At 39.2% G+C, this 13,392-nt stretch overlaps 1 protein-coding gene across 1 annotated transcript in view; it reads right to left on the reverse strand.

Annotated features, from left to right (window-relative positions):
* The window catches only part of CXCL14 (chemokine (C-X-C motif) ligand 14), an 18,857-nt gene extending 5,687 nt beyond the window's left edge, over positions 1–13,170 (reverse strand). Inside the window, exons 1-3 of the mRNA XM_015424051.1 lie at positions 12,893–13,170; positions 11,754–11,859; positions 5,286–5,396 (exon numbers count right to left, since the gene is read on the reverse strand). Coding sequence (XP_015279537.1) covers positions 5,286–5,396; positions 11,754–11,859; positions 12,893–12,956 — 281 coding nt within the window. The 5' untranslated portion in view covers positions 12,957–13,170. The remainder of the gene's footprint in view (positions 1–5,285; positions 5,397–11,753; positions 11,860–12,892) is intronic.
* Positions 13,171–13,392: the final 222 nt, after the last annotated feature.

Below are 13,392 nucleotides of genomic sequence, written 5' to 3' on the forward strand. Positions count from 1 at the left end.
GGCCAAAAGAGGGGCCCACCAGTCCACATTCTCAATCAGCAATTCTGGTGGGATGAAATCTGGACCTGCCGCTTTACCCTTCTTGAGCTTTCCAATATAATGACACTGAGTTCACCATTTTCTCCAGAGGAACTGATCTCTGCTACCTAAAGAACAGTTGTAATTTTGAGTGATCTTCAGCCCTCACCTGGAGATTGGCAACGATAGTTCCCCAGAAGGGAATAGTTGGTTTGGAGGGTGGAGTCTATGGCTTTGTACCTGTCTGAGGTCCCACGCCTCCTGAAACCTCACCCTCTCCAGGCTCCATCCCTCACATCTCTAGGAACTTCCCACCTGGAGTTGGCAACCCTATCTTCTTCCCAGCAAATCATCAACCTACCTTTATTTCCCCCTCACTCTTCAGCTTTCCACCCCCCACACACCTGCAGCCTCTCTTGTGCTCAGAAGCCCTGACTGCTACGTCACATTGGCTGTCATACGGGGGCCACCTCAGCAGCATATAAGGATACAGAGCCCACCATTTTCTCCAGGGGAACTGATCTCTGCCATCTGGAAAGCAGTTGTAATTCTGAGTAATCTCCAGCCCTCACCTGGAGATTGGACACATTTTACCTCAGAAGAGCAAAACTGTTTAGAATGTTAGAGGCAAAAGCCAATCAAGTCGCATATGCAAACGACCTCTGTGTTCCAAGGCAGAGGCCAATGAGGCTGCATATGCAAATAACTTCTGTGTTCTGACTGGCTATGGGGGGGGGGAGAGGAACAGCAAAATATTTAGAATGTTGGAGGCAGGACTCGGGCAAAGCAGCCAGTGGATAGGGAGACCCTCTGAATGACAGATCAGAGAGCAAACTGATTTTGGAGCATGTGGAATTCGGCTTTTATTTATAAGGGAGATATTTTATGGATGTATTTTATTGTTATATTTGTAAATATATTTTAGTATAAATGATTTCAGATTGTGAAAGCCTATGGCCATATACAGTAAATTTTCTACCTACCTACTTTTCCTTTACAACACAATGTAGAATTAGCTAGCTGGCTTTTGAGGCCAAGAAAATATTTTCTTAAATGTGAAGAAGGAAAGCCTCTCTCTCCCCCCCTCCACTTCACCCTGTGTGTGCTTTCTAAATAGGCATGAACTCAGTGAGATTGGCTGGTCCCTAACTTAGGTCTGTAGAATTAGCCGGTTAGGTGCCACAATTCAGTTTAGATTGGCAAGCACCCTGAGTCATCTAAGGGCGAGGAGACCTAATCTAACCAGACACTGTGAACTCACCAACCCAAGGGCATAATCTAAACTTGTATGTGACTGGCGTAGGGGAAGGGTGTTGGTGTCTAGCTTGTAAGGCATTCTGGCAAGAAGAAGGAAGGAGCAGCTGCCTGAACAGGGTGGGGCTGCCCATGCTGGTGAACCAACGGGGTAGCCTTTTAGGGAATCTACATTAAACGGGAGATAATAAGTTGCAAGCCAGCTATGTAACATTTAATAATTAATAAAATTTCTTTGAGTCTAAGCCTTTCTTTTTGCCATCTGGGAGCAATATGTAGCCAATATTTAAATATGGAATGATGTGATTCCTGAGGGGAAATGAAATGCCAAAAAGCTAAAGGCATTTTAGTTTATTCTCTATACTCTTGAGCATAAGAGAACAATCCTCAAAAGTATCTTCTGTTTAAAATCCTGGTGACGTTGAAAGGAGGGAATCCAAGTAATTAAAGTTCCTTCCCAGGGTACAGTTTCTAAGTGTGACGTAACTTAGACCAGGTCTAAACACAAGACTGCAGTGCTATGTGTCAGCTTTGAAACTCAAACAGTAACATAAAAGGAATGAAACAGAGCACGTGCAGAGTATCTTCCAGCTCTGCATAAGCACAACCAGCCCACATATTTGGATACAGAGGATTTGTTTTAGAAATAAAAGGACTTGACACCTAAGCAGATAAGTCTGCACCCTCTTTTTTTAAAAAAACAACAACACATGATTCCTGAACTAAATTACACAGGAATGTTCCTTTTCTCCAGTAAGTTCTGTGTCTATGGAAATAGAGAGGATTAATAACATGTACTTAAGAGCCCCCTCTCATCATTTTCAAATTCAGGAATGACATTCCAACATCCCTGTCTTGTTGAATGAGATGGTGAAAAGCTGCTTCTAGACTTCTGGATAAATAACAGAACTGTCTGTGTACAGTGATGCTGATATGGGAAATATATTATTAGCTATTTGAATTCAGATAATGTGCATGTGGGGGGGGAGGTTAGGAAGAAAAAGAGTTCATATCATAGATCTGGCATAGCAAGAAAACAAAAGTTAAAGCTACCAGCTCCGAACAGCATTTCAATAAAAGATATTACTATCTGGACATTTGTCTAAACAGGCTTACATTTTTGGTCTTTCGCTTTTTGTAATCCTACAGACAGATTGTTAATATTCTTCAAACAAGTTATTGGGTCTTTATTTCCTTTGTTTTAATGGTTAGTCTTAAAAATAAACAAGGAAAATTGGGTTACATAATAGCTGACATTTAGCAGTACAACCCATTTTCTCTCCAGCTCCTAAAGAGCTGCCTCAAGAACACTGGCAGATAATCAGGCAAAACTGTCAGTATGACGTAGGAGGAAGGGAGAAAAATAACACTCAATAGGAAATGGGTTCTATTGAATTCCACTGAAGTTTCCAAGTAAACATCTTCGGGCTAGGCATAGGCTAAATTACTATCCCAAGATCTGAGTCGAAGCCTTTCACTATCTTGCAGGTATCCAAACTATTACTGTTGGTTTTGATACGATTCCAGAAATTTATTTTATGTATTATCCTTTGTCTCACCTTTCCCTCACATATTAGGTCTATCCTATTTTATACTCCCAGCAGCCCTGTGGGAAAATGAGAGGTCCAAGGTCACCCTGTGGATTTTGTATTAACAGAGAGATGATTGGTGCTCTGGTCAGACTCACACTTCACCACACTGGTTTTGTCAACAGTAATAGGAAGGTCTTTGCCATTGTCTTCACTTGTACTGCATACTAGCAATATAGTTCAAGAAAGTGCCTGCCACGTAAGGTTGCCAAACTCCAGATGGCAGTGGGAGATCTCCTGGGATTACAATTAATCTCCAGGAGACAGAGATAAATTCCCCTGGAGAAAGTGGCCACTTTGGAAGGTGGACTCTATGGCATTAGCACACTGAAGTCCCTCCCCTCCCTAAACCCCACCCTCCTCAGGCTCAACCCGGAGATGGCAACCCTACTGCCAGGCCACCTCATTTACTGATAGTCATAAGGGTCTTCAGCCAAGTAAATAACATATTTGAGGAATTGTGATCCAACAGATGCAAATAATTATTGGCCCATAAGTTTACTATCAGTGGTGGGCAAACTATATGCTTCCTTGTTATATAAGAAATTATTTCTTTGGATTGAGGATGAAACCATACTGGGTTAAGAGCAAGCCAGATTCCATAGAGGAGCAAGTGCAGTTGACCACTGCCATACTCTTCAATTTATTGTGGACAAGTATACCAGCTCAAAAGATGGCATGTTAGCTGTCGCCTTTATGAATCTCAGAGCAGCTTTTCAGTCAGTGCCTAGGCAAAGACTATGGGACAAACTGAATAAATCATCTACTGATAAGCATCTTCTGTTCCTGATCCAACATCTATATGATCAGAATACTGCCCAGGTGAGATGTGGTCCATCTGGTGAATTGACCAGGGTTATTCCATTAAGTAGAGGAGTCAAGCAAGGATGCATCTTTATTCTGTTGTTATTTAACCTGTATGATTTAATTTCGCATATTTCTGAAGATGAATTTCATTCACCTGGCTTGGCTCATGTTAAATTAACTTGTCTCTTATATGCTGATAATACTGCCCTCCATTCAAGATCTGTGGTTGGCCTACGCAAGCTTCAAGGTTCCTTCTTGGAGTATTGTTCCAATGAAGGCTTAGCCATTAATGTTACTAACTCAAAGGTTCTTCTTTTCAGTAAAAAAAAAAATGAAGGATAAAGAAGTACAAGTGATCAGTAGCTGGTCAATCTATGGAGCAAGTGTAACAATTCAAATATCTAGGAATTATTTTTCAAGGAAGCCTTTCTTGGAAGATGCACTTGCACTCTGTTACAAGAGTTTCCATGAGTACTGGGAAGGCTATCTCAAGATTTTATTACTCATCTGGTGGCCAATATGTTCCTGTGGCAGTTATTCAATGCTAGAGTTGTCGGGCAGGTGCTATATGCTGCCGGGATCTGGATCAGTGCAGTAACAGACAACATTAATAGACTACTATTAAGATTCCTACACAATATTTTGGGAATTCCTCAATGAGTGTCTGGAATAGATCTGAGAGCCGAAGCTAGAGAGACATCCTTAGAAGCAAAGGCCCCGGAAGTGTATTCAATCTGAACATTAGGATCCTAAAATCAAATCCAGAATCAAGCCTCCTTGGACTAGTTAAATTGGACCATCACACAAGTGATTGGGACAGATTATGGGATCATAAATATTTCTGGGCATTACCCATAATTTGATAGAAACAATGAGTAGACAAGAATTTTGTAGTAGTAACTTTTGTGGGACAAGGGTTTGCTGTTTATGACTTTGGTTGTGAAAACAGTAAGTAAAAAAGAAAGTATTTGAGCAATGAAGTGACCTGAGTTTTAGTTCATCTACTGATTTCAGCCCATCCCCATCTAGAATACTTTGATTTAACAAGTTGCCAGATCTGGCTGTTCAATACTTAAAATATTAAACTCAATTGGATCTACATTCAGCTCTTTACTTCAAACCATACTGGAAACAAACAGAACCTGATGGAAATATAGGAGCCCACTGATCTGTTAGTTGAAATAGGTTGATATTATAGTATCTTCTCCTTTGTTATACTAGGGCCATATTTGCAAAGAGGAAATCAGCAGTAATTTCACATTTGTACTATAGTTATTGATCAACCATTCAAGTCAAAAGGGACACCCATTCCTAAATTAATACACCTGATTACCAGAAAAAATACAATTAAATGTGTATTACTGAACTATGTAGTCTCAATTCCCAAACAATATCAGACTATCACTTTACATTTATTGCTGGTTGCCAGACTTGTTTTCGCAAGAACATGGAAGTCGAGTCATAGACTGGCTGATTAAAGTAAAAGAGTGGCTTAAATTGTTAAAATTATTAAGATAAAATTAAGATAAAGATTACAAAAGCATCAAAATCCTCAAAGAATAATGAGAATGTGGGAAGCTATCATTCTGTCCTGTGCTAGGTATGATCGTTACCCACCTCTCCTTCTCTTTCCATATTGTGTACCACTTAAGTAATCTTTTTGTGCTTGGGAGTTTGGGATGCAAGCAATACTGATGGCCTCCTCTGAATCGTGATTTCATGGTGACACTGAAATGAAAAACAAGTTGTCAGCATGTTAAAAATGCATGCTTATGTGACAGCAGATTCTGTAGCGGCTTGATCAAAGGAGCTGTTACACAGGATTTCTCCTGCATATCCCTCCAGTATTTAAAACCTATATTGTATTATGCATATAGTGAAGTCTCTGACATCAATTGACTGGGCTTGGGAGATGGCATTGACTTTTCATGGACATTGCAAAAAAAAGAAGTCTTCTTTGCAGTCCAGCTTTTGTGCTGCTCGTGATGATCTTAATGCACACTTTCTGAACTGATAGAGTGTCAACTGCTTCAACGGCACTGTTCGTGGTTGGAGAGGAAAGGGAAAGCATGGATTTAGTCCTCCCTTGGCCAAACTAGTGTAGTGATGCACATGAGCAGTCCAATCAAACATTTGTCTACACAGGGACAGCTGCAGATTTTGGTAAGATTTTTTAAAAACTTTGTATCGTAGTGTATATGGATCATCATTGGTATACAAGGGTAACAGTGTGCACTCTGTCAGAAACTACCAGGGCAGGAACTGGGAAACAGGACAGGCATGTGGCTGTGAGTTAGAGGACTGTTTCCGTGGGTTGCCAGGTCTTCAGAGTGTCTCCATCTAGAGCCACACAGGTTTCCCATGGTGTGGTAGAACAACAAATACATGTAGGTCACACTTGGGTTCCCCCCCCTTAGGCTTTAGGGCTAAGTACTTATGGGCTTATTCTACTTCTCTCCAGTTCCATGGCCACCCTTCTTTGAATTCCACTGGAAGGCTGCCTAAAGTACAACATCACAATACAGTCAGATGAATAACTATTCTAGCTCACTACTTTTAAACATGATTGGCAGCAACTTTTATACCCAGCTCTCCAGGGTCTGAAACAGAGATATTTTCCAGCTGTTCTCCTAAACATCTTTACCTGGGAAGGAATGTGGAAGGAATGTGGAAAATCTTAATAGCAAAGCAATGCATTCCATTTCTGAGCTACGTCTGTTTGACAAAACACAAGATACTAAATGGGTACATTCTTAGGAACTTTTACAGTGCTATATTTGCTTGATTTTACTGATTTAAATTCCTTAGAGATTTTTGTATTACCCCAGTTCCTGCAAAATTATCATTCATTTTTAAATCTGGGGGAAAATAAATAACGTGAGGGAAATGATGACAAGACATTACACTTTAATAACAATGTCTTTGTGAAATATTTGTTTCTAAAACATTGAAATATTTATATACAAAAGGGGTGCCCTACCAGTTGAAGCAATTCATTAATTAACACACACTCAAATTAAATACAATGAAATGCATAAAAATATTAAAGCATGCAACAGAAAAGAAGGTGAAGGAAATGTGCACTAAGGAGAAATCAGCAGTATACAACTTCAACGAACCTGAAAAACATAAAAAGAGCAAGAAGTTTTCAAAGCAGAGGACCCCACTCCAAAGCTAAAGGTTTGATCGTGCATGTTTTCTTGATGATCTTCTGTGAGAGTGAAAAGTTTCCCTAATGGGCATTTCATTTACATTTGTACCTCACGGCTTTTGCCTTTTCCTTCAACTGCCAAATCTGGCTGTGCTTCTAAAGGTCTAGAGCACACGTCTCTCTCATACCCATCCTAGAAAAAGCTTGTTATTGTTTTCTTGACAGCCTTTCAACATCCAGCTTCTGCTGGCATCTTGCTTGTGAGAGCATACTGCTGTTTGGTTTTCCCATCAGGCAGGCAAACTCTGAGGCCCAGACTTAAGTCCTTGGCAGGCAATGCTTGGGCAGGAAAACCCTCACAAGGCTTTTGTTATGCTGATACCCGTTTCTGAACCCTTTGTCAGCTTTGGGTTACTGATGGAACGGAGACATAACTGTGTATGCAAGTTGACTGGGAAATTGCTACCTCCATACCTTATGGAACTTTGCTAATTTGTAAGGACCTGTCAAGAAAGGAGGTCACTGGCACACTGGTCTGCATGGAGGAAGTTTGGAACATCCATCCCCTAGTATTTACATGGTGACTCTGCTCTGGCCTAATATATATTCTTTTTCAGAGAAGAAGCAAGAGGGAAGGAACAATCTTCTTTAGCCATAGAGCCACAATTCTGAGCTTGTATCTTTTTATAAGTTAGCAGGCTTACCCTGGCTAGCCGAGGCATCAATTTTTATTTATTTATTTGCCTCAAAATTTGAGACAAAGTTTATGAGAAATACATATTAACTATTTAGTACTGTACTGTTTCAAGATAGTCAGTTCTTCTTTCTGGGAATTTCTGAAGACAGCTCACAATATGGATAGTTGATGTACTGATCCCATATTCTCAGATAGGTGATGATCAATACTGTGTGCTTGCATTCATCAAAAAGGAATTCCAGAAATCCAGCTTTCCCTGGCAAGAATCCGCAACCCACTTCCTACATACTTCCCAGTTGTCAGGATCGTTGTGCTGTCATTTTGAATGTAACAAAAATACCTATAAGGATACTACCATGTTTTCCTCATATACAGAAGGTGCATATGTGCAGATAAAGAATGTTACATTAAAAAAAAATGATGAGGAAATGGTGGTGGACTACGAATATCTAAGAAGCAGTGGGCTTAGACAGGAAAGAGAGCTAAAGCACAGAAAGCTTGCTGTCTGGATTGCCATGTCTAGTCCAAGTAATCCTGCAAACTAGATGCTATTGTTTCAGTACTTCTGCATCTCTTTGGGTGGTGTTCTTTGGCACAGAATGCAATTTATACATTTTTAGATAAACAACAACCCACCCCTCACACAAAGAACTGCCCTTGAATCCTGAACCACAGAACCCAACCTGTTTTTGAAAGCAAATGTGAACCCGTACAGAATCTTTATGAGCATTGTTTTACAGCTTCATTGTACAAGCCTATTGAATGAGACCACAATGAGCTAGAGAGCCATGGGAGAAATGCAATGATGCACAGCAAAGGGGAGGAAAAGCTCATTGAAGCAAACCATGTGATTTCCCCCAGGGATGCTTATGAAATTTTGCTCATCTGAATTTCTCTCTAGATTTGGGGGCTTCAGATTAAGTGACAGCATTTGTAGAGCAGCATTGATGCACTGTGGATTACCACTGTGTAGTAATGCACGTTGCACATAGTAATATTTATTTAGCTGCATATTTTGTAGTTGTCAAATTTTCATTTGATACAATGTTTTAATTTATCTGCATATGGGCAACTGTACATTGGAAATTGATGAGGAAATGGTAAAATTGATGTAGGTCTAACTGGCACCTGGTATAAGAACATATTAAGTTACAGGGTAAATTAGTATAGTCCTCATGTGGAACTCAGCATGAAATGTGTAGGAATATTTTTATGTGTATGTTTGATCATACATCCATCAAGAGACTGTCAATGATCACTTCAGGAATCTAATCCTTATAATGTTTTGAAAGGGGAAAGTATTTTTAAGACAGTTGAAGAATGTCAACATGGGTGTCAAACCATAATCTTGGGAATCCTGGGTATTTGGATTACACCTAAAGGAAGTCTAACTTTTTAATAAAATGTCTAGCAAACAAAAAATTTCCAAAACCACTGAAGTGCAATAAGAATGCACTCCAATATGTTTTGAAGATGAAACAGGTTGCCACTGGGATGATATAATGAATACTTTATGAGAAGAGATCTTTAAAAATATGTTAACTGAACATATTTCCCAGATTACTTAGAAGTTTAGTCCTTTAATAGGTTTAGAAGATATCACTGATATCACTATTCTTTAGAAAACTCTTCAGATACATTGCTTTGGTCACTGATTCTCAACAGAATGCTGGATATCAGAACTATGCTCTGTTGTAGTTTGTGCTTTGGCCCTGTAATCAACATTATCCAAGCATTCAGTACTGATATCAAAGCAGAATAAAGTCTGCTACAAAGCTTCAGTTTCTGGACCAAGGCACTACATTAAAGCTACACCCATTTCATGTTCTATCAGTATTCTAGAATGAGAACAAAGAGGACTTGCCTAGATCAGCAGGTGGTGCAGTATTTTGCATGGCTTCTCTGTGTCTGGTGAAGGCAGAACTACACATTACATGTGTAGTTGTGTGGGGGGGGGGGCTGTACTTAACACTGTAGTTTGAAGCAGAAAACCAGCACAAGGGTTTCTTATTTCTTTCCTACCAAGCATTTTTGACTAAAAATCACAATGCCTCACACCCACTGCTTTTACCCCTACCCAAGAAAAGATGTATCATTTTCTTTGTGGGGTACCGGCAGCTGCATGACCACAATTTTTCAGTAAGAAAAAAAAAACACACAAGGAGAAAGAAGTCACCCATGACAGTGATCCACATTATATGGCAGCTTTAGCAGCAACATCTTTTTAGTCAGAAAAAATAAAGAACTACATATCATCAGAAGACTCTCAAGAACTTGTTAATGATTTACTTGGGGTTCAATTGGATTCCAAATCAGTCTAATTTCTCCCAGAAGAAGTATATTATATTGTGAAGACTAATTTGGAGAACTGATGTCTTCAGAAAAGTTATCCTGAAATAGAAAGAAACTTTCATTCTAGCTTGGTGCTCAACATGGCCAACATATCCTGCTCCTATTACTTTATCAGCCACAGAGAATAAAACAAAGATCTTGGGAAAATGAAAGAAAACAAATACATTAGGATTTGGTTGTAGAACATGCTTCACTTCAATGCAAGATGGCACACTGTCACAAATGGCATAAGCCCAACATTTGGGTAAGCATATTTCATAGACAACTGGGCATTTCAGTTGCTGTAACAATGTGAAGTGCAAGTGAAAAAGAAACTGCTTCTGCTGTGGAAACAGATCAGTGATCAATTTATGACCAAGTTTAGTAGGGCAAAGATGCTATTCTGGACATTTTCCTTTATTGTCTTCTTCAGCTTTACTCCCAAGTATGTACCAACCATTTTAAAAAGTTAACCTTTCTCATTTCTGAAACCGGCAGATTCTGTATAGTGACATCTGGAGTCATTTTAGAGTTTGATGGATGCACTGTGGTCCTTTATTTGCTGTCCATAAAATGATAGGATGTAGGTAGTTTTCAAGACCCTTATTCAGTAGGGGGGAATGGGATTTCCTCATTTCTATACCAACAGGTGTGTTCTGATTTACACAGTATAAATGCATGCCCAGGATGTAACAAGGTTGTTGAAATTTCATTAGCCAGTCTACACTTTCTTGGAAACCGTCAGTGGACAATGGAAAGACTAACAAAATCCAAAACCACAAAGATCCTGTGGTCCCTGATACTCTCTTTCTGTGTCTCTCATTTGATGTATAAGCAGGGCAGTTGTGTCTCTAGAACCAGGTGACACAAAAAAGATTTGGCCATTATGAAACATAGAGGATGGAAGGATTTTCACCCATGGAGCATGACTTTTTCTTTTCCCTCTCCTGCTGCACCCCTGTATGCCCACCAAATGCTGTTCATAGGGGTCTCCTGTACCCAGGAACAGCATTTTGGCATGCATTTTGGACTGCAGCGGAAGGGGACAGACTAGAAAGTCATATTCCGAATGAGGAAATCCTTCTATCCACAGAAACATTCCAATGGAACCAAGCCATAGCATTCTTTTCCTAGAAAGAGAACAAATTGGTTACGCATCTATTACATAACTAGTTCCAAACTAGTTCCAGGGAAGAATTCTAATTGTTTTCATTTTAAGACTTTGATTGGCATGTTTCCAGCAAATGACACTGCAAAGTGAATAAAGCCTAATTTTTTTTAATTTGGTATAGCTCACGATGGGTCTCTAAACTGAAATAATCTCATCCATGGTAATGCAAGTTAGAACGTGTGTTCAAAGAGATAGGTGTACCGTATATATCAAGGGCAAAGTGCTTTTATTTATTTAAACCAGTTCCTCCAGTGAACTGAGAGGTTGATCCTTATGTGCAGCATAACCCTGTGCTCATTTAAACTCAGGAGGTTCAACGCAGGATTACAGTCCTGCACACAGTAAAAAGCAGATTTAATTGAAGATAATGGGATTAGAGCAGTCCACCCAAGTAGCATCGCTAGGCTACTTGCTTCCATGCAAGTACATGTCGGATCAGTGGAGTCACAAGAAGGCAAGAAAGCTAGCTCAAGTTATTATGTTTATTAGGAATTATTAAACTACTTTTACAAAGTTGCTATCAAATTCTAGTGATTTACATCTTAAACAGATTTATTGCACTAAAGATACATGGGACATTTTCAAAATATTTACTCATTGTTTTGTGCCTAATGTATTAGCATATTATAGATGCCACATTAATTTTAATAACATTCTTAAAAGCGGAAAAAAACAGAATGGGTAGATGCAGACTTATTTCTTTTGATACAAGCCAAATCAAAAAGTGGGACTTACATGATCATTCTCTCCTTGCAATATGGATACTTTGGCTTCTCTTCAAGTTTTTGTATATCAGAGAATCTTATTTTAGGGCCCTTTCTTGCACATTTGCATTTGGATCCTAAAAAAAGAAATATTCATTCATTGGTAGATGAAAATCACAGCATAATATGTACTGCAGTTATCATTCCCCCATTATCTCTCTCATTCCTGGCTTTTAATCTGTGCAAATTGATGAGCTTTTAAACATCTACAGGAAAAAAGTTAAACCACATATAGAATGGCCTGAAAGAAGATTAAAAAACAAAATTCTGTGTTTTTCGACATCAGTACAAAAAAAAAAAGGTTTTACACTGCCAAAGATACTGTGTTTTAGTTCTCTATATGATAGCCAGTATATATTCCACTAAAGTCGATGGGATATGCAGCCGAATCCTATGCCTGTCTGCTCAAAAAACAAAATCCACAAAGTTCAAATGCATATGCACAGAGTTGCATCTTTCGTGTTAAAAGCCATATGGCAAAACTGCACCTGCTGTGATCAAACTTTGTGAAAACAAAGAAAAACAAAACATTGAAGCTGTTATATATATCTGTAGGTAATGCTTTCCTCCTCTCTTTAGACAAAGACTTTAAAATGAATCATAGAATGTGTTCAGATTTCTTCAGCATTCTGCATTCAAATTGTCAAAGTAGCCCTTGACTTCAGCAAAAATCAGCCCCTTGGATCAAAACAAGGCAAATTCAAATCCACAACTACAAATGTAGTATCAAACTTTACAGGATGCTGAATCCAGGTATAACCCCACCAGTTTGCTCTTCCCTGACGTTTTCCATTAAAATGTATAAATTCACCATTCTAAAGGAGTTCGTGCCAGAGTACGCACCAGCAAAATAAATCCTTCAACACTTTAGTTCAGGCAGTTAAAATGGTGACTAGGGCTGCAGTGGACCTTTGACTTTTCCTGCATTTTTAGTGTTATACTTTTCAAAAAAGAAGTGTAAAGGTGTTTCATTCATTATTTATTAATTAGCTCAAGCCATCAGTTCCTCCAGGCACAGTGATACATTTCAATCAACAGTTTTAATAAGCAGTGGAAATCAAATGAGAAAAGATGGTGAAATAGGTGGTTAGTGAATAACCTGTAACTTACCTTCTATGCTGGTAAAGCAGATTGCAATGAACACTAAGAGAAAAACAACTGTGAAGAGCTTCATGATAAAAGGATCTCAGGTACCTAAAGAGATGTTTGCTTATATCTCACTTGAATAATCTGCTTTCCCCCCCACCTTGCCTCTGTTCTTTGATCAGATGCAGTGGTCAGACAGAAACTTGGTGCTGCCAGGGTATGCAAATACCTAGGATCTGCTCTCTTGACTGCGGCTATTGCTATCCCATCAGTTTCAGCTGCTCTCTGTCTGAGCACTGCCGCTTTCCTCCTCTTTTAAAACATTTCCTGCTGCCCTTTCCTCAGACTCATTAATATGCAGAGAGACTCAATTACTTACAGCAATTTCTCAATTCCCCCCAAAGGGGGGAGGGACTTAACAGAGAACGAAAATAACTGATTCTGCTTAAAGCAGCAGAATATTTTAGAGGATAACACTCTGAAGAGAATATTTTATCTAAAGAGAATATAAGGAAGGGAAGGTG

Source organism: Gekko japonicus, unplaced genomic scaffold (assembly GCF_001447785.1).
Source record: "Gekko japonicus isolate JY-2015 unplaced genomic scaffold, Gekko_japonicus_V1.1 scaffold582, whole genome shotgun sequence".
Taxonomy (NCBI): Eukaryota; Metazoa; Chordata; class Lepidosauria; order Squamata; family Gekkonidae; genus Gekko; species Gekko japonicus.